This window comes from Rhineura floridana, chromosome 1, assembly GCF_030035675.1.
Source record: "Rhineura floridana isolate rRhiFlo1 chromosome 1, rRhiFlo1.hap2, whole genome shotgun sequence".
Taxonomy (NCBI): Eukaryota; Metazoa; Chordata; class Lepidosauria; order Squamata; family Rhineuridae; genus Rhineura; species Rhineura floridana.
Window position 1 is genome coordinate 152,101,864 of NC_084480.1, and position 25,624 is coordinate 152,127,487.

The following is a 25,624-nucleotide window of genomic DNA, read 5'->3' on the forward strand; positions in this document are numbered from 1 at the left end:
GAAGGTAGTGCTTGGGGAACATTGCTCGACTCCGTGGGCTCTCCAATGTGGAGTTCCGCAGGGGTCGGTTCTGTCTCCCATGCTTTTTAACATCTATATGAAGCCGTTGGGTGCGGTCATCAGGAGGTTTCGAGTGTGTTGCCATCAGTACGCTGATGACACGCAGCTCTACTTCTCCTTTTCATCTTCTTCAGGTGAGGCTATTGATGTGCTGAACCGTTGCCTGGCCGCAACAATGGACTGGATGAGAACTAATAAACTGAGGCTCAATGCTGACAAGACTGAGATGCTGCTGGTGGATGGTTTCTCTGATCAGATGGTGGATACATACCCTGTCCTGGATGGGGTTACACTCCCCCTAAAGGACTGGGTTCGGAGCTTGGGAGTCGTCTTAGACTCTTCCCTATCACTTGAGGCTCAAGTAGCCTCAGTGGCACGGAATGCGTTCTACCAACTTCGGTTGGTAGCCCAGCTACGTCCCTATCTGAGTCAGGAGGACCTTACATCGGTGGTACATGCTCTGGTAACCTCGCGTTTGGATTACTGCAATGCGCTCTATGTTGGGCTGCCTTTGAAGACAGTTCGGAAGCTGCAGCTAGTGCAAAATGCGGCCGCCAGATTGCTGACAAGGACCAAGCGGTCCGAGCATATAACACCTGTTCTGGCACGCTTGCACTGGCTACCAATATGCTTCCGGGCCAGATTCAAAGTGTTGGTATTAACCTATAAAGCCTTATACGGCACGGGACCACGCTATCTGTCAGAACACCTCTCCCGCTACAAACCCGCCCATTCACTACGTTCTGCTACGAAGGCCCTCCTCCGGGTTCCGACTCATAGGGAGGCCCAGAGGGTGATGACAAGATCTAGGGCCTTCTCAGTGGTGGCCCCCGAACTGTGGAACAGTGTTTCCGAGGAGGTGCACCTGGCGCCGACACTGTTGTCCTTTCGGCGCCAGGTTAAAACCTTCCTCTTTCCCAATGCATTTTTAACTTAAATTATTGATTTCTTTTTTGTTGTAACTGATTTTTGATCATTTACTGTTATATGTTATATGTTTTTATTGTATTATATGTATATTTTACTATATTCTCTGTTGTTCACCGCCCAGAGAGCTTTTGCTAGTCAGGCGGTATATAAGTGTAATAAATAATAATAATAATAATAATAATAATAATAATAATAATAATAATATGTAGAAACATGACAGAATTGACTTTGGGCTGACTCACACATTTGGAAGCCAGAAACATTATATGCATTATTGGATCCATTTAGCCCACATTAGTGTATGTATGACAAGAATCTTGTGATCCTTCTTCCTCAAAAAAATGGGATGAAATATTGCAGGAATCTAGGTCATCATCTGTACATCTCTGACATTGCATATTAAATCATATCTGGGATGAGCATGCCTGCAAACCTTATGCTCCGCCATATGTACAGTAAGGGTGTACATCCAGATGAAATATGCATACTGAACCAAGGCTGGCTGCTTCAGAAGTACTTGGTTCTCCTTTGAAGCAAAGCAAGTCTTGTCCAAAGCAGTCAAAAGCAAAGCAGGCTGGTCCTGAAGCTTCAGGCCTAGGTCAGCAAGGTGTTTTTACAGGGCTCTTTTTTTCTGGCCAATTGATACGTTTCTCAATCTCCCCCATGCATTCCACAAAAGGAGAACATCAGGCAGGGTAGAGGGAAAGGAGAGGATGTGATTTTGTGACTGACAGCTGTAGTTTCTAGCCAGGAACTGATTTTACCTGGGCTCTGCAACCACAGGGCTTTTTGGAGGGATGTTGACCTGACGTATCAGAAATTGAACCATTGTTTCTCACCTGAAAGGTGATTTTATTGGATGCCAGTCCATCACGTGGGTAGTAGTCTGTTGCCTGAGTCCAAGGACAGGGAATGCACTGAAGCTTGCAGCTTGAGGGGGCGTCACTGGCTTGCAGACCCCAGTTCATGTTTGGACACCGTCCACCAAAGACATCGTACTGGAATAGCCTATGTGCAGCCCTGCCACAAACCCAGACGAATAGGTAACAATGCCGCGGCCAGCGACGTCCTAACTTAGCTAATAAAGAAACTACGGTGCTAACCTAGTCTAAATGTGTCCAATATATCTACAAGCACTGCGATTGGCCTAGCAGGTAGATCCTCCTTCTCCTTCTAATATGAAGCTTCGCATGCACTGGCAGCAGCCTGACTCTAGACTCGAAATAGTGGTCGAGCCCTGATGGACCGAACCAGGTGGGCTGTGATGGACTGGCATCCAGTAAAATCACCTTTCAGGTGAGAACCAACGGTTCATTTTCCCTGGATCCCAGTCCATCACATGGGACATACCAAAGCCGTCTCAGTTGGGAGGGTCGGGGCGAGCCCACAAAACTGTAGAGATTGCTTGCTGCAGGACCCGTCTCCCGAAGGAGGCCTCAGCTGAGGCATAATGGTCTATCTTATAGTGTCTAATGAAGGTGGAAGGAGAAGACCAATTTGCTGCCCTGCAGATTTCTCTCAGAGAAGCATTGGTGGCGAAGGCTGCTGAGGTGGAAGCTGCCCTAGTTGAATGGGCAGTTATGCCCGGTGGTGGTGTCAAGTTGCTGGCCTCGTAGGACAGCCGGATACAAGTCCTTAGCCATCTTGCTAAGGTTGGAGTGGAGGCCTTTTTGCCCAGAGACCTGGGGTGGAACGATATGAACATTGCCTCTGTGGACCTCAGGTTCCTTGTTCTGTCTATGAACACCCTGAGTGCCCTAGTCATGCAATGCAACTCCTTTTCCTTTGGGTGTGTGGGTCTGGGACAAAACGATGGTAGGACCAGTTCCTGTTCCCTGTGGAAGGTCGAATTGATCTTAGGGATGGAGGATGGGTCCGTTCTAAGGACAACAGAATCCTCGTGAAAGGTGCAGAGCTGGTGTGCAATCGACAGGGCGTCCAGCTCTGAGACGCGTCTGGCTGATGTGATAGCGATGAGGAACAGAAACTTGTAGGTCAGGAGCTGAAGAGGAGTGGTCCCCAGCAGCTCAAAGGGTGATCTCTGTAGTGCGTATAGGACCCTATGTAAAACCCATGAAGGGAAACGGTGGACGACAGGGGCTGTGAGGCCACTGCCCCTTTGAAGAAACGCCGGAGCAGCGGATTGTTGCCAACTGGCTGACCAGAACTGGGCAAAAGGAAAGCAGATATGGCTGATGCCTGCCTCCTTAACGTGGCGACCTTCAGGCCAAGTAGGAGTCCTTTATGCAAGAAATCAAGAATCTGAGGAGCGTTGGCTTTAGATTGGTGAATTTTCCTGGTGTGATACCAGCCAGTAAATACCTTCCAGGTAGCATGATAAATTCTTGTGGATGGTCGACGTGCTGACAGAATGACATCAGTGCCTCCTGACGTAAGGCCCGAGCGTCTCAGGGCTCTCCGCTCAAGAGCCATGCCATCAGGCTCAACCATTCCGGCTCCGGGTGACAAAGTGGCCCCTGGGACAGCAGATCCTGCCTCAGTGGTATTCTCCATGGTTCTGCGACGGAGAGATTGAGGAGCTCCGAGAACCATGGTCTCGCCCCTCGGGCAAGGTTGTGAGAGAGCGTCTACGGCCTCTGCTCCCGGGGACCAGTGTCACGTGAAGAAGCGAGGCAGCTGGTGGTTGAGATTCATTGCGAAGAGATCTATCTCTAACCGGCCGTATCTCTGCTGAATCTTGGCAAATACCTGTGGGTGTAAGGTCCATTCCCATGGTAGGACCTTCTGGCGGCTGAGCCAGTCTGCCATGGTATTGTACTCCTCGCTGAGGTGTTCTGCTGACAGGGAGGAGAGGTTTTGCTCCACCCACTGCATGAGAAGGGTGGTCTTCACCTGTAGGCTCCTTGATCGAGTTCCCCCTTGCCTGACGATGTGAGCCCTCGTTGTTGAGTTGTCGGTGTAAATCAGGACGTTGTCGAGATGAAAAAACTGGTTGAAGTGAAGGAGGGTGAGACGGGCTGCTTGAAGTTTCAGCCAGTTGATGCTGTGAGTTGCCTCCTCCTCTGACCAAGTGCCCTGGGTGTAGGCTGTGTTGCAGTGTGCTCCCCATCCTAGCAGGCTGGCGTCCATTGTAATTATGGTCCTGGGGGGTTCCCTGAAGGGGGTGCCTCCCAGCAGGTTGGCCCGCCTTATCCACCATTGGAAGGAATGTTGGAGCTCACTGGTCAGGGGAATCCACTTGTGCCGGGACCTCACAATGCTCGCTTGATGGGGGAGCAGGGCCACTGCAGGGGACGTGTGTGGTGTTGAGCCCATGGAACTATCTGAATGGTTGAGATAAAGAGCCCTCATGATGTCTGGCGTGGATGCCATCTCCATGATAGTTTGTACTCTTTGAGGGGAGAGCCGAACGAGGCCGCAATCTGTGTCTATCAGGGCCCCCAGATGTTGCAGCTGTCGAGATGGGGCTAGGTGACTCTTCTCATAGTTGATTAGGAAACCAAGTTGGTTGAGAAGACTCAGGGTTAGATGGACATGGTCCTGAGCACGCTGTAGCTTGCTTGCCCTCACTAGCAGATCTTTGCGGTATGGATAGATGTGTACTCCCTGTAGTCGGAGATGGGCCACTGCGGCTGTCATGATCTTCGTGAATACCCTCAGAGCTGATGAGAGGCTGAATGGCAGCGCCTTGTATAGAAAGTGACGGTGCCCGAGTGAGAACCTCAGAAGCCTCCTGTGAGCAGGAAGGATCGGGATATAGAGATATGCCTCCTTCAAGTCTATGGACACCAAATAGTCGCCTTCCTGCAGTGCTTCCTTGATGGAGGCCAGGGATTCCATCTTGAACCTGTGGTACCTCACCAAACTGTTTAGGTGCTTGAGGTCTAGAATTGCCCTCCATGAGAGATCTCGTTTGGGCATGAGAAACAAGACAGAGTAGACGCCTGAGCCATGCTGAGACTGCTCGATCTCCTCCACTGCCTGGATCTCGACCAGGTGTCATACTGCGGCTGACAGATTGAGTTTTCATGATTGATCCTTTGGGACCCAGGATGGAATGTATCTGTGGTGTGGTGGATGGGAGAATTCTAATGAATAACCTCTGGTGACTGTATCGAGGACCCAGGCGTGTGCCCTGATGGCCTCCCAGGCAGGGGCGAAGCATAGAAGACAGCCCCCGATCTGTATGGCATCATTGGCATTGGGGCCAGCCTCCTCGCTTGGGGGTGGCGGCTGTGTAGTCTAAACGGCCTCCCTGAACTGGACGTTGCTTGGTATGATAGCGGGGCCTAGCCCATGAGTAGCGGGAAGTGGGTTTGTAGTCCCTACCTCTTTGGGAGTGCCTAGCAGCTTGAAAAGACTGGAAGGAGTTGTAGGGGACATATCTTCTCTGGACACGCCTGTCCTCATGCCTTGCGGTCACCATGTACGGTTTTCTCTTTTCCTTTGGGTCCGCCAGCACCTCCTTAAGTGTCTCGTCGCTGAAAAGCTTGACTCCAGTGAAGGGCCTGGTAGAGAGATTGGCCCTGGCTGTGTTGTCTGCCTCCCAGTGCTTGAGCCAGACAGTGCGATGTGCCACAGTGTTGGCAGCCATGGCTCCGGCCACGAATTGCAAGGCGTCCATTGTGGCATATGCGATGAAGGATGCTGTCCTATGAAGCTTTAGCAGTGTCTTTCTAGTGCACTCTGGGTCCTGCTCAGGGTTGTCCAGTAGCTCATCCAGCCAGACGGGGGAGGCCCTGGCGAAGACTGATGTGGAGACTCTGAAGCAAATGGCGACGGCCTTGTGAGCACTCTTCAAGGCATAATCAAGCCGACGCTCTGTGGGGTCCTTTAGCTGCTTCCCCCTTAGGGAGGATGGATCTTGAAACGAGGCCCAGAACTGGACTGTCCACTGATGGGACCTGAAGAAATTCCATGAAGTCTGATTTGATGACGTATAACTGTCGGCCAGTGCCCTCCTCTTGCGGGACTGTAAGGGACTGTTCCATTCTGCCAGAGCACACTTGCGGATCGGTGCTGGAATGGGCGCTGCCAGACAGGGTGGTGGATGTTCTAGATCTGCCCCCGTGGAATCAGTCTTATCAACCCCCTGTTTCTCCACACCTAAAGTGGCCCTGACTCTCTTCAGGAGCGGGAGGTAGTCCGAAAACTGGAAGAGGCGCTGCGGAAGGGGCTCAGGCATCTCCTCCTCAGAGTCGGTGCTCCAACTCGCCTCTGAGAAGTCCTGATCCGATGAGAGGTTGTAGTCCTGTAGTTACTCCCCTCAGGACCTGCCTCTCGACACGTCAAAGGGGCTTGGGGACAACTCCCCTTCCTCCTCTGAAGAAGGCTGGGGCTCCGTCGTGTGATGAGACTTGTGCTTAGCTTTTCGGGCGCCAGAGGTGCCTGACTCGGAGGGGCAGGCAGAAACTGTGGATTGGAAGGAGCTGATGCCGTTGGCAAGGGAATTAAAGAAGGCCTCCTTAAACCTCTCCATGAGTTCCTCTAGAAACTCCAAAGGCTGGCCCCGGCTTGAAGTGGAGCAGCTTGAAGAATGCGTTGAACATGCTGTTTGCTGAGAGAGCCTGCTAGACTTGCCACCCGAGGGCTCTACAATGAATAAATTGCCTGGCCCCTGCCCTGAGGGGCCTTGGTCCTTGAGGTTATAAGCTGTCTCGGGCACAAGGTCCTGTGCCTGTTCCTCCTGCCCCATGTATCTAGCCCTGTTGGAGGGCTGACTGGTGGGTCCCTTGTGATGTGTCTTCCTTGACTTCTTGGTGGCAGAAAGGGGCTGGTTGGTGTTCTGACCAGACGGGGGAAGAGGTGGGCTCACCATAGGTTGGACTGACTGTGCAACTGACGAGCCGGGCAGGTCGGCCGTATCCTGCTTAGAGGCCATGGGGAGAGGATATGGGGAGGTTGCCTAGCCTGTTGCCCTCTGTGATGAGTCTCTGTTCTGTCTGCAGTTGCGCTAGAGAAGGGAGGCATCAAAGGGAAAAAGACAAAGAAGGCAGGCTAGCCCCAAGGTTGTGGTCTACAGAGGCTTAGTCTGCCCGGTACTACGAACTGGTATGGGGTGGGAGCTTAACAACCTGGATGAGAGCAGAGACATGCTCTGCCTAGTACCACGAGTGGTATGGGGTGGTAGCATGACATCTGAATGCCAGCCAAGGCTTGCTCTGCCCAGTACCGCGATTGGTATGGGGTGCTAGCATAACATCTGAATGCCGGCCAAGGCTTTCTCTGCCCAGTACCGCGATTGGTATGGGGTGCTAGCATAACGTCTGAATGCCGGCCAAGGCTTGCTCTGCCCAGTACCGCGATTGGTATGGGGTGCTAGCATAACGTCTGAATGCCGGCCAAGGCTTTCTCTGCCCAGTACCGCGATTGGTATGGGGTGCTAGCATAACATCTGAATGCCGGCCAAGGATTGCTCTGCCCAGTACCGCGATTGGTATGGGGTGGGAGCCTGACATGGGAGTGCCAGTCAAGTGCCACTTGAGGTTTTTCTCTGCCCAGTACCGCAATTGGTATGGGGTGGGAGCTTAGGAACAGTTATTTATACTATTTTTAAATTTAATTTCTTTCTTTTTTCATTCTTTTTTTTGGGAGGGGTCTCTGTAGGAACTGAGCAACTCATTTATTTATTTTATTTTATTTATTTATTTTTATTTTATTTTTTATTTTATATATATATATATATATATATATATTTGACCAGGAGAGAGAGAACTGAGCAACCATGTGGAGGGCGGTTGCAAACGGTCCCACCAGCCAGCTGATCGGCCAAGTGGCGGCGGCAATCGCTGTGCCGAAAAACGGAGAACGCGCTGCAAGAAAAGAAAAAGGATGAACAGGTTACATTGGACCCGGTTGCCAGCTGATAGCCAGGGGTCTATGCTGGATATAAGCAGCAGAAGCCGCAAGGAAAAAGGAACGGCTGCAGCGGGACCGGCTGTGTTGGATCCCGCTGGCGGCAGACCGCTGGGGAAGCTACAGCCTCAATAGAAAAACCCCGCCGCTTTGTACTGGAAGAGCAAGTGGTGGCGCCTTGCCATGCTGGGACAAACTAGGCACGGCCAAAACTGCCAATGGACCGCCGCTGCTCTGCCCCGGTAGGGTCACAGAGAATGAGGAAGGGGTGAAAAGATTGGCAAGAACTCATGTGGAGAGTAGTTCTGATGCGTCTGCCTTGGACCAGGACAGGAAATGAACTGCGGTCTGCAAGCCAGTGATGCCATCTCAAGCTGCAAGCTTCAGCGCATTTCCTGACCTTGGACTTGAACAATAGACTACTACCCACATGATGGACTGGATCCAGGGAAAATGTGCCGGTGCGCGAAATTGAGTCCTTTAGTGGCAGTAATGTGGAAAAAGTTGTGGAGTTGTTTTTGCTTGTGTTTTGCTTGTCTGCTTTTTTTATTCCAAACCAGATTAACCCTTTCATAAAATTGCTTGCAACCTAATTTTAATTTAGTCTTGCAGTTGCTTTATTTATGTTTACCTTGAGCATTAATTATAAGGTAGATCATCTCCCTTCATCCCACCACATTCTGGGCCTAATTCCATTTGACTTCAGTTAAATATTTGTAGGTCTGTGTGTCTTTTAGTAATAGTATAGTATCTGCTTCACTGTTTGTATTCTTTGTTGTGTGTGACTATGTTATAGTATGCACAAGCACTATACTAGTGTGCAGTTTTTGAATTTTAATAACATGTCCTATAGTCTTTCAAGTAAAACATGTCCTACAGTCTTGCAAGTAAAGTAATGCTCAAGATTCTACAACAAAGGCCCTTACCATATACGGAGCGAGAAATGCCAGACATCCAAGCTAGATTTAGAAAAGGAAGAGGCACCAGAGATCATATTGCAAACATACGTTGGATAATGGAACAGACCAAGGAATTTCAGAAGAAAATCACCCTGTGCTACAAAGATTACGGCAAAGCCTTTGACTATGCAGATCATGAAAAACTATGGAATGCTTTAAAAGAAATGGGGGTGCCACAGAATCTGATTGTCCTGATTAATCTATACGCAGAACATATCATAAGGAAAGCGGGATTGGACCAAGATGAAGGAGGTGTGAAAACTGGAGGGAAAAATATCAATAATTTAAGATAAGCAGATGATACCATACTACTAGCAGAAACCAGTAATGGTTTGAAACGAATGCTGATGAAAGTTAGAGGAAAGCACAAAAGCAGGATTACAGCTGAACGTCAAGAAGACTAAAGTAATGACAACAGAAGATTTATGTAACTTTAAAGTCGACAATGAGGACATTGAACTTGTCAAGGATTATCAATACCTCAGCACAGTCATTAACCAAAATGGAGACAATAGTCAAGAAATCAGAAGAAGGCTAGGGCTGGGGAGGGCAGCTATGAGAGAACTAGAAAAGGTCTAGAAAAGATGTATCACTGAACACTAAAGTCAGGATCGTTCAGACCATTGTATTCCTGATGTCTATGCATGGATGTGAAAGTTGGATAGTGAAAAAAGCAGATAAGAGAAAAATCACTCATTTGAAATGTGGTGTTGGAGGAGAGCTCCATGTACCGTGAAAAAGACAAATAATTGGGTGTTAGAACAAATTAAACCAGAGCTGTCACTAGAAGCTAAAATGATGAAACTGAGGTGATCATACTTTGGACACATAATGAGAAGACCTGATTCACTAGAAAAGACAATAATGCTGGGAAAACAGAAGGGAGTAGAAAAAGAGGAAGGCCAAACAAGAGAAGGATTGATTCCATAAAAGAAGCCACAGACCTGAACTTACAAGATCTGAACAGGGTGGTTCACGACAGATGCTCTTGGAGGTTGCTGATTCATAAGGTCGCCGTAAGTCGTGATCGACTTGAAGGCACATAAGAACAACAACAAAACAGTCTTTCATAGATGAATTAGGCATGCGGTAATCTCATGTTATATCCAAGACAGTTTCTGGGAGGGGAGGCAGAGGTTGCAAGATAAGTTTTGTACCCACCTCCATCACCTTTAAAGGAACTCTAGTCCCAAAATCCTGTGCTTATTTGTCTGGTTTGTCAGGCTTCACCCTGGAGAAGGAGCTACTGTCCCTGCAAATCTCATTCAGTTCTGCTAAGACATGAAAACATTATAGCCATATGTTTATTTTCCAATTAATAATCAGGTTTGGAAAGCTGAAGTAAGTCTTCTCAACCTTGGAATCGAAGCAAAAGAGAGCTTATTTTAGGAGGTCTGAAGTACAGTGCCCCCTATCCAAAGCAGGTTCTTAAGCAGTATTTTCCCCATACCCCTAATATACAGTACTCCTGGTTTTCAAATGTGTGAACTAGCTCTTTTCAAAGTTTCTGTCTGTGTTAGTGTTAACAATGCAAGGTCACATATTTGTATTCAGTTGAGCTTTCTGTCATGCCCGTGGCCTTCATATTAACTGGAAAATCTGTTGTGATATATTCTGTGCTGCTGTGAAGCTGCTAGGTGGAAACATTGTCTTACACTCAGCAGCTTAGCAGCTAATAAACGCTGTACAACTTCTATCTTAAACTTGCTTTTAAAATATAGAGTTTTGCCAGGTAATATATATTTTAAACATCCATGCTTCCGGGGTGATTTTGGAAAGCTAACTGAGTGAAGGCATGCATGTCCAGGAAACCTTTTTAGCTGCAACAGCATGGGCTCCCTTAAGAGGCTCTAGGGACCTTAGGGTTTCAGAACATGAGTATGTTCTCAAATTTAATGAGCCATAAGAAAGCAGGCTAGTGACAGGAAACAAAAAAAAGGGATAAGTGAGTAATGCAGGAAGGTTAACTGGTGTCTCCTGGTTACTTTCCATATTTATGATGTTTCTGTTCCCGGTTCTCCTTTAGCTTTATAAAAACTTTAGCCCTGAAAGCAGCCATTTGTTATTGGCTTAAGATAATTTTTCAGCAGGCCCCTTGTCTTTATGGTGTATGAGGAAATGGGATCAAAATAGGGTTGCCAGGTCAGAAATATCCCAAACCCTGAGATTTCAGAGGCAGATCCCAGTAATGTCATGGGGGTGTGCGCTGGTGATGTCATAGGGGTGTGTCCTAGTGGTGCCATATGGGCAGGCCCTAGTGATGTCATGGGGTGGCCCATAGTGATGTCATTAAGCACAATACATTAAGTGTCAACCACACTTGTTTGGAGCATACCACTCAATCAAAACAAATTCTCTGATTGGAAATTAAGATAGAAATCTTAGCTAAATAAGGGTGTTCCCAGGTGCAGCTAAAGTGATGGGATCATTTCTTCTTACCTGCTTAGAGATCCTGGGTAAGGAACACTTAGTCTAGCCTACTTGCTTCTGGCAAGAAGGGTTTAAGTGCCCTCAGGCCAGGCCAGTCACCAGAAGGCCATTGCAGGAAGAAAGCCTAGTGTTGTGGAGATGTTAGATGGGAACACTCAGGAGTAAAGATGGATGCCCCTGAAGGCTGCAATTCTAAACACACTTACTAAGGGACTAAGCCCCATGGAACTCAACAAGACTTAACTTTGTGCAGATATTGTTAGGATTATGCTGTTGGTAAGGCTTCACTAGGAATCCTCTGTAACAATATCCATATCAAAGCAAGGTTGGCAACCCCCTGCCTGGAATGCCCTGCCTGCCTTTTAACATGGCTGCTCCAAACTTCTTTACAGACTTGACACTTCACTGCAGAGAGAAGTATGAGAAATGAGTAAGAGTGAAGATGATTCTCTACTCTTTCCTGCCTACTCTGTGGGCTGCTATAAACTCACTTTGACATCCAACCCAATTCCAGTGAGTAATTACTGCAGAGAGAAAACACACATGGTTTGGTTTACCTTCTCCGGCAGTAGATTGGGAACAACAGCAATTGAAGCCATACTTCCCAGTATGTGAATTCTCTTTTGCCACTATACAGCAAGACACAAACCATCATGCAAATAACAAAGTGCAGCATCAGTGGGTTTAAGGTGGTTGAGCTGACCACATGGAACCACTGGATGTAAGGATGCTTCAATGGATGTAAGGGAGTAAGGTCAGAGGTAAATTAAATGCAAACAGAAAAAGAAAAGACAGTGATGATTTCCTAAATGCAATACCATACCAACCACAACAAACTTCCTATGAGTAAGGCAGAAAACTCAGGATCCCACAACCAGTCAGGATTCCTAACCAAAACTAAAAAAATCCTGGCAGCCAGTCATCCAAGGTCACAGAAATCCCCATGCAGCACAATCTGACCCGGGGGCTGCAGTTAGTGCAGAATGCTGTGGCATGATTGCTGACATGAGTGGGATCTATTAGCACATAATACCTCTGCACTGAAATCTGCACTGGTTGTCGATTTGCTACCAGGCCAAGTTCAAGGTGTGCAACACCAAATGCCTAGCTTTTTTGCCAAGCACAGGACTATTGAGTTCAGAATTTCTATAGGTGATAGAGATACAAACAGCTAGAATGGAGCGAATTAGCCATTACAGCAGGATTACAAACAGCTAAAATGAAACTAAGTAGCTAACATGTTAGCACTCTCCCTCCCCCCTTGTCTCTAAGTGCTCTTAGCTCACGTCTGTCTCCTTATGTGCTGGAAACCTCCTAACAGCACAGTTATAAATCTTGCCTGGGAGGGGTTGAGTCTTCAATCTTCTTGATGTTGCTTCTTGATGGTATCTTGGGGCTTTGCAAGCCACTGGAGGCTTAACCTTGATGGTATCTTAGGGCTTTGCTAGCCCCTGGAGGCTTAATCTCCCTGATCTAGGGCTCCTGTATTTATCCTTCAAAGACCCCTGGGACTCCAAAATTCATTTATGTATTTTATTTACAACATTTATATACCGCTTTATTGTAAAAAAAACTCAAAGTGGTTTATAGAAGGAATTAAAACAATAAAATTATTGGCAAAAACAGTTAGAGACAGGTATTTAAAAACATTCAAAAGAATAAAACCAACAATGAATTAAAAACAGATTAAAAAATAATAGCTTCTACATGCCTGGGTAGGCTTGTCTAAACAAAAAATGTTTTTAGCAGGTGCCGAAAAGAGTACAGTGAAGCACCTGCCTAATGTAACTAAGCAGTGAGTTCCAAAGCATAGGTACTGCCACACTAAAGCATCGATTTCTTCCAAGAGCAAAACAAGTACTATGTGGCACCCGTAACATGGAAAGTACACCTTGTATTGCCAATCACCGCAAGAAATCTAGATGTACATTGGGATTAGAAATGACACGTGAATGGCCTCTGTCCCCTAATTATTGCCCCAACCCCTGATTTATGGGGGTGCTGATTGCTTTTGCACTCTGTTACTGCTTAGAATTGGAGTCTGGGAAGCTCAAAATGCAGACTTCCTGACACAATCACAGCATTTGGGAAGTTTCCCTATGCGTCTGTGCTCAAAACAACACAGGGTCTGGGAAGTTTTTGCTGAGTAACCAAAACAATGCAGTTTGTCCCATGCTGTTGCTGTCAGGTGGGTTTGTTTATGGCTTTCTCAAGTTTGAAGAGGTGATGAGCTAACTGGCTCACGAATGTTCTCACTTGGCTAATGTAAACAAGTAGCCTGATAATCAAAACAAGCAAGCAACCTTGAGAATGCAGTTGCATTCTTAAGCCCAAGATGTCACAAGGACAGGATCAGGAGACATCACCTGAGGGGGGAACCAGGTACCTGAATGATGGGAAGATAGTGATCTAATAGGTGTAAGGCGCCCCCTCCCAGTGGGTCAAGTTTTCATCCTGAGGAGCAGATTAGGCTAAGATATGATGCGTACCCCCTGGTCACCCAGTAAATTTTCTAGCTTATTTCCATTTTAAAATTTAATTAAAAAGGATTTATATGCAGGCAAAGTTATATAGTAATGCAGATCCACATAATACATTTAAAGCACATCCAACTCACATTTAAAGTGCATGACTTCCCCCAAAGAATCCTGGGAAGTGTAGTTTTGCCCTTACAGTTACAGTTCCCACCATCCTTAACAAACTACAGTTCCTATGATTCTGTGATGGGATTCATATGCTTCAAATGTATGTTGAATGTGCTTTAAATGCATGGTATGGATCTGCCCTAGTATGTTGTGCATTCATTAGTGAATTGAAAAGAACAATTTTAAAAAATACTCTTTTAAACAGGCTGTAGCTCAGTGGTTGGGCACATGTTTTGCATGCAAAGGTTCAAAATTCAATCTCTGGAAGAGGCTATTGCCTGGAATCTTGGAGAGCCAAAGCTAGTCCATGCCATCGGTACTGAGCTAGATGGTATCAAATTTAATGGGGTTAACTCCCAGGTATGTGGAATTAGCATTGCAGCTTTACTCCCAGAAAAGGTCCATATTGGGAAGGTTTTCAAAACAGGTTATGGATAAGACAAATAAACTGCTCTCTGCAAAAGACCAGTAAAATTTAAACTTGTTTGATTCCTTAATTAGAAAAGTATAACACTACAACATACACACCTTTAAAAACATCTCTTCAAAAATTATTTGAAAGATAAAATGTATAATATGCCATTTTGTTTGCAAGTAATTAAAAAACCCTGCATGTACACTTTTATAATTATAACTAAAATTGTTTATTGTGTATGCCCGCCAAGATTCTGCTGTGATCTTCTGTTGTAGTGCAATCCTATGCATGTTAACTCAGAAGTAAGTCCTAATCCTGTACATGGGAAAACAAGCAGGAAAAGGAAACTGTTCTCAGAACTTGAAATGAGGTTTAAATATTGCCTGGGGGTCAACAAATCTTGTCAATCACAGCTCTGACTTCACTTATTGGCTAAAAACCCGATAAGGCAGGAATTAGAGCAGCTGGTACTAACAGAAGTGGGTGGGGGTGGCTGACATTTTGGTTTATATCTTTTGAACTAGACCACCTGAAAACTTAATTTTTTAAAAAATGGAAGCTAAGAGTCTGGAGATTAAGGTGACTCACCCAGAGACCCAGAGTGGACCCCCAAAAACCAGAGACCTGACAACCCTACATTGAACCCAATGGAGTATTCTTCTGAGTAGACATGTATTGGATTGCATGAAAGAAAACCATGAAAACCTTTTTACCTACCTTCCTTCTAAGCTCCACATCCCACTCTTAAGCTTCACTTCTAACTACATTTACCTGGGAGGAAGCCCTTCTGAATTCAACAGGGCTTACTTCTGAGCAGACATTAGAATAGACATAGGCTTTTTTTCAGCCCCTTCCTCCCCTCAGCATTGCCTCGCTTCTGCTGCTAGAGGCCAGTAAGCTCCGCTCCCCATCCCATTGCCTCCTTAGCAACCATCCTTCCACTTGTATTCACGTAGCAGCAGCCCATCTGAGCAGGACAGACTTTGTTGCTGTGGAGCTGGCTAAGGCTTGCCTGCGCTGCTGCCCACCGCTTCCCTCCTCTGCTGCTGGGCTGTGCTTATCCCGGGGGGGGCCTGGGGCCTTGTGTAAGATCCTGGGTCCTTTGGCCAGTGCCCAACCTGGCCATATGCTGGCACGGGCCTGTTCAGACTGAAGAACTCGATAGCTTGATCCTCTGATTGGTGATACTGGAGATATTACTTTTAAAAATAAAATTGTATGATTATTGGCAGGAACAGATTTTTATGTGATATACCAAGCTACTAAATATGTTAATCTAGCCTTCGAGAGGAGGGAAGTTTTACTCCCCTAGGTGACAATATTAGTACCTAGAGCCATCTTAATCGATTAAATTAATTAACTTTGGAGTATTTTAGTATGCTTATATAACTGGGTGTTTTTATTCTTTTAATTTTTTTCAAAAAAAATGTTCTTTGTTTTCCTTTTGATGTATTTGCAAAAAGCCTGGTTGGTTATCATGCAATGAACTGAACTGAGCTGAACTTTATGGTCAGTCATGAAGGATATTAACCAAAACCCTGAGTTCAGATTCCAGCTCTGCCACAGACCTTGAGTGTGACCTGGCATGTCACCTTCTGCCTCTCTTTCTGCCTGTGCCATTTAATTTAAATTTATTTATCTCCTTTCCAGGGGTTGTCAAGGTTCAGACCCATTGTATCTCTGAGGCAGATTCACTTATGCACAGCTTGGAAAGATCAGTTTTCTGATCAAAGAGGCAGTGCGAAATTAATCACTAAAACTGTTCTTCACAAAGGAGTGAATGATTTAGAACCCAACAGGAAAATATGAAAGGGAAAAACTGAGACGACAACATTGTATTATCAAAAATGTGGGTGATAAAAAAGCACAAGTGTCTACAACATAGCATTTCAAACTGATTGTCAAGTTGGTGTTGATAGAGAGAAGGATAAAACTTACATAATCGCATTTATTAAGGCAGATATACACACTCACTGACATTTTTCTCTTTTCCTCTGTTTCATTTCACAGAACTGGCCTGGAGGCCATTATGGAAACATATGCATTCTGGAGGCCCCCAGTGCGCACACTCACCTTTGAAGATTTCACCACCATGCAAAAACAGCAAGGTGAGCCATTTTATAATGGGCACCAGAATGGTGGCAAGGAAGCAACTGCAGAGCATTTTAATGGGCATATGGTATCCAGCTGAATTCCTGATACTCCAGTGACTCTTGACAGCCAAGCAAAGATATAAAACAGAAAAGTACAGCTACCAGTTTCAGAAAAAGGGAAGGTTTTGTAATGGTTGTACTGTATAGTCATGCCAACATCCTTTGTGTAGCTTGTTCATATTTTGGTTACCTCTCCTGCAGTATGAGAGAGGAAACTTGGAGAGTTGCAGCCAGTTGAAGTTGATCAGGAACGGAGGAGCCTGTGACCATGTAGATGTTTATTATTTATTTATTGTATTTGTATACTGCCCCATAGCCGAAGCTGGACTCCAACTCCCATCAACCCCAAGACAGGATAGCCAGTGGTTATGACCATGGGAGCTATAGTCCAATGATGGGAGCTGAAGTCCAAAAACATCTAGAAGGCCATAGGTTTCCTGGAGCAGACAGTACTAGGCTACTTGAACCATTGGTCTGAATGAGTATAAGGTTTCTACCTGAGGGAGAAAGAGGATGTCTGCTTAAATGAATATAGAATAAAAACTGTTCAGTCGACATGATGGTGGTGGTGGTTGTAGTGGGGAGCATTTATGTGCTCAACATTGTTCAGCTATGGTGGTCCTTGTAAGTGGCTGACTTCCTGCTACCTCCTGTCTTCTTCCTTTCTTGGTTCTCTACTGATTAAGTTGCTTGCTTGTTTATTGTTTCTGTACTGCTTCCCTGCTGGGTTTTGCTTCTTCTTTTCAATGCCAAGAAACGTGGAGCAGTGTTAGATGATCCCTGCCTTTTAGCAAAGGCCAGGTCTGAAACCAATCTTTGCAGTTATTTTTTCCTGGGGAAAAGTGGCAACATTTCCAGTGTGTTTGTCACAATATCCCCATGTGATTTGCGTTCTTGCAGACAACTATGCTCAGGGGTGGCCTTTTGAGTGATCACCAGGAAATTCTGGCACAGTCAAGGGTTGCCTCCTGGGTGACGATCAAGAAGGCAGGGAGAAGCAATGCTGTTGTGCCTGTAAGCATATGTTTATGCTATAAACTCATATCAATTCCATGCCAGTTAAATTATCAAGGTTTCCCTCAAAGAATCCTGGGAACTGTAGTTTGATATATATATAGAATTTTTAAAAGTGATCCTTAGCTCCCTTCACAGAACTACACATCCCAAGGTTTGTTTAAAAGATTATATCCTTCCTTTCTGCCCCTCCCCCCAATGGATCCTCCAGGGCAGCTCACAATAACAATAAAACTGTTAACAAAAAAAACCAATATAACACAAATAAGCAACATGAACAGCAGCAACCAAAGTCCAACAATGGCAGAAAACCAAATGTAAATGAAGCTTTAAAAAAAAGTCACTCATGCAAAAGCTCATTGGAAGAATTTCCTGAGGAAGAGGGAATGACTATTGCCGCTGTTGTTGTCATTTAGTTGTTGTTTTTAAAAGAAAAATGAACTCAGATCGACTTACAAAAACAAACATTAAAACTAGTATAAGAACAGGAGTAAAAACAACCTAAAATGCTCACTAATAATATCTGGAAAAGGGCACATCCAACTCAACTCCACCTCACTAAAAGATAAACAGAATATTAAGGTCCAAAGGCCTGGATGGATAAAAATATTTTTGTGATGGTGCCAGGCATGCCTCCCTGGGAAGAGCATTCTACAAATGGGGAGCCACCACTGAGAAGGCTTGTTCTCATGTTGCCACCCTCCGCACCTCCCTCAGCTGGGGCACATGAAGAAGAGTCTCAGATGACGAATGCAGGGTCTGGGTTGGTTCATGTGGGAAAAGATGGTCTTTGAAGTATTGGGGCCCTGAGCCACATATGGCTTTATAGACAAAGCTAGCACTTTGAACTGGACCCGGGAACTAATTGGTAGACAATGCAGCCATGCCAGGATTAGTGTTATGTGTTCAGACCGTCTAGCCTCATTTAGCAATCTGGCTGCTGAATTCTGCACCAACCGCAGTTTCCACACTGTCTTCAAAGGCAGCCCCACGTATAAAGCATTACAGTAACCAGGGCTGTGGAGTTGGAGTCGTGGAGTTGGAGTTGGAAGCAATTTTGGGTGGAGTCGGAGTCGGTAGAAATGTACCAGCTCCGGCTTCAAAATAAATTTTGATTGACAATTTTTTTAAAATATAAATTCACAATGTCAAAGAAGCTTCCCATGAAGTCAGCTGTATTTAAGCATTTCACCATAACTCAGGATGGAAAACATTTTGGGTGTCAGTGTATGACACAGGACCCAAATGAAGACAAATGCTGTGATGCCAAGATCAGCACATATTCAGGCAGCGATAAAAAATACTCCTATGAGAGCTTCTAACTTAAAAAGACATTTACAGCCCTTTCCAGGGCTGTGGAGTCGGAGTTGGAGTCGTGGAGTCGGAAGCAATTTTGGGTGGAGTCGGAGTCGGACAGTAGAAAAATAGAGGAGTCACAGTCGCAGTCGAAGGTTTGGCTTACCAACTCCCTGACAGTAACCTAGAGGGTACCAGAGCATGGACAACAGAAGTTAGGCTATCCCTGGGGTGGGTCATTATTTGGCTAAAATTAGGAGTCAGCAAGTGGGGCTTCTGAAGTTCATTAAGCTCCCCCTGTTGCTACTATTCTGCTGGAATTTAACCACAGCTTCTCCAATCCAAAGTTTACCAAAATGTACAAAAAGGGAACTTCTGTATCACTCTGTTCTGTCAGATAAAGGATGCCGCGCAACAAGATCAGCCTCAAAAGGCCTCCTCTCTATCCCACCAGTTAAAACAGCTAGACTGGTGCGGACTAGGGAGAGGGCTTTTTCTATTGTGGCTCCCACTCTGTGGAATTCCCTCCCAAACGATCTCCATCACGCCCCTGCTATGATGAACTTCCGCCGGGCCTTGAAGACCTGGCTCTTCAGACAGGTTTTTGGGGTTGGTTAGGTTTATTACTACTGTTGAGATTTTAATGTTTTAATGTATTTGTATGTTTTTATTCTGTACGTCGCCAGAGTGGCTGGACAGCCAGCCAGATGGGTGCTAATAAATCTAATAAATAATAATAATAGTGTGACCTGCCCAATTTTCAGATGTATGTTCCTCGGTGCCACTGTCACCCAATCCATGCTCCTTTAGGAATTTAACACAAAACCTAAAGGCATGCTGTCTCTGTTGCTAATTATATCCCATGGCTGCTATATAACAAAGACCCACAAACACAGGATGGGAACACTAAATAGAAAACCAAGAGAAAACCAGTTCCCCAAGAATGCCGGGATCATTAACAAACTCACACTGCAATAAAAATGTTTTGTTGTCAAATAGAAGGTTGATGCTCCCCCCCATATCTTTGCTCTGATCAATTTCAGAATCCCCTTGTTTTAAAATAAAAATAAAAAGTTTGGAGATAATGTCATGCAGCTCTTGCATCTTGTGTGGCTATTATAAAATTGTGAAAGATAGCCATGTGTCTAAAGGCTTCGATTAATAGCATGGAGCATGTTTTAGTCACACAACTGCGTGTGAACACCCTTGGGTTTCAGACCACTATGGCATTCTATCTGCTACTGATTAGATGGGCCATTAGACCTTGTATCCATATCTGCACTGATAACCTTCCGCCCCACTGGTTATCAAATAACATGTTCATATCAACCACAGCAACTGCAGACACAGTCAAGTAATACAAGGAAAGGAAAATATTTCATGTATTTTTAGCTTCTTTAAATGCAATTTGGCAGCTGAAAAACCAGGAAGCAAGCCAATGCCATGTGACTGGGTAGCTCCCTGCAGACTTCCTACCAACTGTTGTTTTGGCTGCTCGTTTAGGATGGCATCAACTAAATTTTATCCCCAGTTCAGGACCCACTTGCCAAAGTCATAAATGTAGCTCATTTTACACCTACAGAATTTATAATCTTCATTTTGTGTGCAGCTCTCCTAGAGACTCTGAAAAATGGCTAAGTTCAAACAAAACGGGAGGTTTTAAAGATATTAGGCTTTAGCTCCCTGGAGGAGACAGATTGTGTTGCATTTTTCTAGCTATGCAAAACATGAAGCTTGGTAGAAGCTACGAGTAATTTAATAATCCTGTGTTGCTTAAAGCACTAGTCCATGTTGCTTAAAACAATCATCTATAGCTCATAAGGAGCAGCTTGAAGTGCTGTGGTGCATTGCTAAACAAAATGCCTTCGCTAGAATCAGGCTCAACAAAATGTCCCCCCCACCCCCGATTCCAGGTCATATGTGAAAGATTATGTTATTTGTGACTAATTTCCTTACGTTTCAGCTGGAGTTCATCTTTTATTGCCATCATATGAAACTGAAGGCACTGCTTTCCGAGTTGCCAAACAGAGAGGTTCAGGGCTGATCTCTGGACTCATCAGCATTTTATAGGCTTTTTGACAGGCAGAAATCCAAATTAATCCCTCCAAATAGCCTGTAAAGTAAGCCTTGCTTTCTAGTCATGCCACTTTCTTTTAGGAGAATTAAGGTAGGAAGTCAAAATGGATTTTGTTAACTAAAGACAAGTAGGCCACTGCAAAAACTGGGATTAATACAAACTTCTCCGTTCCTCCCTTTTTATGTGCCAATTACATAACTGTCACCCCCACCCCCAAATTGCGGCAATTTTAAATATTTTGAAATTAACCACCTTGGCTTCCTTCTTTCTAGAGGGCTGCTGGAGCATTAGCAGGATTATGCCATGAGACAAAGTGAGAAGATTTTGGCACCATTAACAGCATTAACAACTCTAAATCATGGATCACTGTTTTCCTGCACAAGCCCCTAGCTTTTAATGATGCCGATGCAATTATTTTTTATTTATAGCCCTTTCATCTTCTAAAAGTACATACAACATAATCATAAAGCCATATAATAATATAATCAATAAAAAGTATACATTCAACAACCAGTTTCTGAAAACAGTAGCAAGTATAACCAAACTTTAACTTCAAAAACAACCAAAAACCCCCAGAACCTAATAGCAGTCAGTGCAGTACATGATATTATTATATATTTAAAATGGCAGCAATAAAACTAGGGTTTTACATGTGTGAAGACCATTTGGTGAAAGAGACTCCAAGATCAATTCCAGGAGGACCCCTAAATTGCACACCCAGTTCTTCAGAGAGTGCTCCCCTTCATGGGTATTCACTTACATGCACGTTCACTAGAGTAAAAAATATACATATGTCCCCTTTAAGCCCTTACTCAGAAATGTAACTTCAGAAGACCTGGGCTAAAAATCTGAAGAACTGCAGAGGACATACTAGCAGACGTTTTGGAAGCCCCCCAATATCCTTCCCGAAAGCCAAATAGGGAGAAAACCTGGGTAGTGATTTGTCAGGGACAGATACCAAAAAAATCTTGATTATCTCCAGCATGAATAACATTGGACTGTATGAATCTGTCTTGGCTCATTTGCCATGGGAGCCCAGAGCACTGCAGAGGATTCTGGGCATGTTCTAGAGAACACTCTCAGGTCTTGAAGGCCATTGGCAGAGTTTGTTGAACCTCACAATTGCTCCATGTGAGATAAGACTGTGACATACTATGTAGAACACACCCAATGATCTCCAGCTGCTGCATGTTGGAAGGGATGATTGATAGTGGTGAGCAAGTGATCTCTGAGGAAAACGTGCCCATCATTTTTTTTAAAAAAACTTTTTCTTATTCACATTTTTTAAAAAACAGAGATAAATTTGAGAGAATCAGAGAACTTGAGAATAGATTAAATGTAGCTGCAACAGATGACAAAATCAGAATCAACAAGTAATACAATCTCCTTAAAGTCCAACAAAGTATAAGAACGTTTTTCTCTGACCACATGAGAACCTTGTTTCTAAAATACCAATCTGAGTTACTGTAAGACTACTAAAACTGATTGTAAAACATCTTGTTATTGATCTTCTTGTTAAGGCCTCCCTAAAAAGCTTCCAGGGAACGCAAAGGTCTCCTGAGCAAAGATTGAAAACCACTGCACAATTGCACAATGTGCTCTGTGGGGGACTACCTCATAGGTTTCTCTGGGATTACTCTTCAGCAACATTACTGAGCATGTATGTAGCATTTGCCAGACTAGGACATCATGTCCATCTCCTAAGAAAGCTCTCTGGCTGAGAGAAATCAGGCAAAAGATTTCACATGCACATGTGCGCACACACAAAGCATCAAGCTGGCTTAAACCAGTAACCAACCTCTACCAAGCTTTTTTTTTTTTTTTAAATAGACGTCAAAATAACAGAAATGCTTCAAAACATAAGGGCTCTGGAGAAGCTGAACTCTTCAAGAATGATGTCACCAACACTCAGATTGGCTTGTTATAGGGACAAATCAGGTTTGAAATTAATTAAATGCACATGGCAATGAGATATTACGGAGTTGGGTTGGAGAGAGCCAAAAAACTATTAAACACTTTACATGTTTGGTTTTTTTTATAAAAAAAATCTAGTTGAACCTGATCCAGATTCTCATTATTAAAAATATTTGGCTCTCCTTCTTGACTTTAATGAAGAACATTTAGAAAAAAGAAATACGAGTTCCAGTAACTCTGTACTATGTCATTTTCCAAGAGTGTAGAAGCTGTTGCTGGCTCCTATATACAATTTTTTTTCTCAAACAACACAGACAGGAGACACTGACTCTGTTTGCCAACCCCCCAAGCCCAGAGCTTGGAAAAGTTACTTTTTTGAACTACAACTCCCACCGGCCCAATCCAGTGGCCATGCTGGCTGGGCCTGATGGGAGTTGTAGTTCAAAAAAGTAACTTTTCCAAGCTCTGCCCAAGCCTTATGTATTGTGGCAACTAGTTTGCAATCCTTTGGGCCCCTTCTGCACTATACGTTTAAAGAAGTATCATACCACTTTAAACAATTATGGCCACCCCCAAAGAAGAACTGTAATTTGTAAAGGGTGCTGAGTGTTGTTAATGTAAATGTACTGCCTTCAAGTCGATTCCGACTTATGGCAACCCTATGAATAGGGTTTTCATGAGGCTGAGAGGCAGTGACTGGCCCAAGGTCACCCAGTGCGCTTCATGGCTGTGTGGGGATTTGAGCCCTGGTCTCCCAGATTGTAGTCCAACACCCTTATTTCTGTCATAGAACTACAATTCCTAGAGTTCCATGGGAAGAAGGACTGGTTGTTAAACCACTCTGGATGTCAGTTAAAGCACAAACAATTGATTAGTGTCTTCAGGTAATTCTCAGCTTGTGCCAAACCTGCAAGGCGCAGGTTTAGTTCTCAACCCCAGCAGTGTCCATGAGTGCAACCTTTTTACATTACTATGGAAGTAGGACTGTGGCGCTGGGTAGCCCTGTCTCCAGCAGTGTCTATCATATTTGTATCCTGCCCTTCCTCCAAGGAGCCCAGATCAGTACACCTAAAGTTTACCCCAATTTTATCCTCACCACACAACATGGGAGATAGTCTAGGCTGAGAAATGAATGGCTGGCCCAAGGTTACACAGTGGGCTTCATGACTGAGCAGAGACTTGAAGCCAAATCTCTTCAGCCAAAGTCTAATGCTTTAGCTCCTCTGGCTCTCCAAAATGCATTGCGGCTCTTGTACCAGAATCCCTGTGCTGGCCTTCCTTCTGCCTATACATCTGCCTGTCATAATGATGGGTATATCACAAGTGTTTTATAATTCCCAGGTTAAATGTGTAATAGCTCTAATTGGTGACCTTCTGTAATCATCTGGTGGAAAATTCCATGGACGGTGTGTACAGGAAATATGGAGGCTGAATTCCGGTGACTCCCAAATTCAGTACTCAGGATTCTGGGGATAATCGCTGGAGGAATGTCAGCCTGAAGGGGACCAATAAGCACCAGCTACTGCTTTTGTGAGCACTGCTGATTCCTCTGGTCATATGGTATGGCACCTGCTGAATTTGATGAGGTTAGAGAAGAAGGCACTGCTGGAAGCTGTGTAGATTCTTGCATTCCCACTGATGGACAGAAGGACAGGAAAAACTGTGCAATACGTTCAGGGTTGTCAATCTCCTGCTTTTCTTAGAGGTATTCCAGCATTGGGTATAATGAAATGCCTCAGGCCTTCAAATATTTGGAGTGGCCCGAATGCCACCCTCATTGTGATGTTCCCATTCAGTGGTCTCAAGAGCTTCTCTTGGATCTCAGGATGGAGGCAGACAATAATGTGAAAGTGGCATGGGAAGAGGTATCATCCACCATTGTATACTCACACATTTCTTTTGTTCTGCTACTGTCTCTCTGTCAAATAGGATTTTCAGGTTTTGAAGCACAAAAAACAACAACATCCTGCAAACCTTTGTCAACAGAGACAGCAGTGGAATGAGAGTATCCACTATAGGTAGGGATGTAAGGAGGCAGTGATTTCTATCCGATCATCCTGAGTTCATTGCAATCAGCACTGTTTCTGTTCTGCTACAGTTCAGCTTCTGCTAAAATCTTACTAGTTTTGCTATCAGCTATGTCTGAAATTAATTATGAAATCAATTACAAAATCCATTTTAAAGCATTTCAATTAAAAAGGTAAAGGTGTCCCCGCACTTATAGTGCGAGTTGTTTTCTACTCTTAGGGTGACGTCTTGCGACATTTACTAGGCAGACCGTATATATGGGGTGGGATTGCCAGTTCCTTCCCCGGCCTTTCTTTACCCCCCAGCATATGCCGGGTACTCATTTTACCGACCATGGATGGATGGAAGGCTGAGTGGGTCTCAACCCCTTTTTACTGGAGATTCGACTTCCTCCTTCCGTTGGAATCGAACTCCAGCCGTGAGCAGAGCTTCGGCTGCATTACCGCCGCTTACCTCTCTGCGCCAAGGAGGGCCTTCATTTCAATTAAAGGGAAACATTAAAAATGCAGAAAATAATGTAATTATTTTTGTAACATTTGTGACTAAAAAAAAGATAGCAAATATTGCTTGTATTCACTTGCATGATTTCCATTCCTGACCTCGGCTGAACATGCAAATTGTGGCAATTTCTGCTCCCATTTCCATTTCCTATGGTATTCGTGAACATCCCTAATCATGGGTAGGGACGGATGAATCTGTGGGTTTCTTTTAGTTTCTCATTTTCCTAAATTAAGTTCACCACATTTCCACATCACTTTGTGCATTTTTAATTCCGTGTGAAAATCTTTCACATATTATTGCACATTTCTCCAAATATTCACTTTCCTTTTGCATCATATATGCATTTTTGCAAGCAATTTCCCTTAGTATATTATTTTATATGCATT

General features: G+C 44.6%; 1 protein-coding gene across 1 annotated transcript in view; it reads left to right on the top strand.

The window, feature by feature from the left end:
• The window catches only part of TBX15 (T-box transcription factor 15), a 142,544-nt gene that overhangs the window by 110,610 nt on the left and 6,310 nt on the right, over positions 1 to 25,624 (top strand). Inside the window, exon 7 of the mRNA XM_061637819.1 lies at positions 16,266 to 16,363. Coding sequence (XP_061493803.1) covers positions 16,266 to 16,363 — 98 coding nt within the window. The remainder of the gene's footprint in view (positions 1 to 16,265; positions 16,364 to 25,624) is intronic.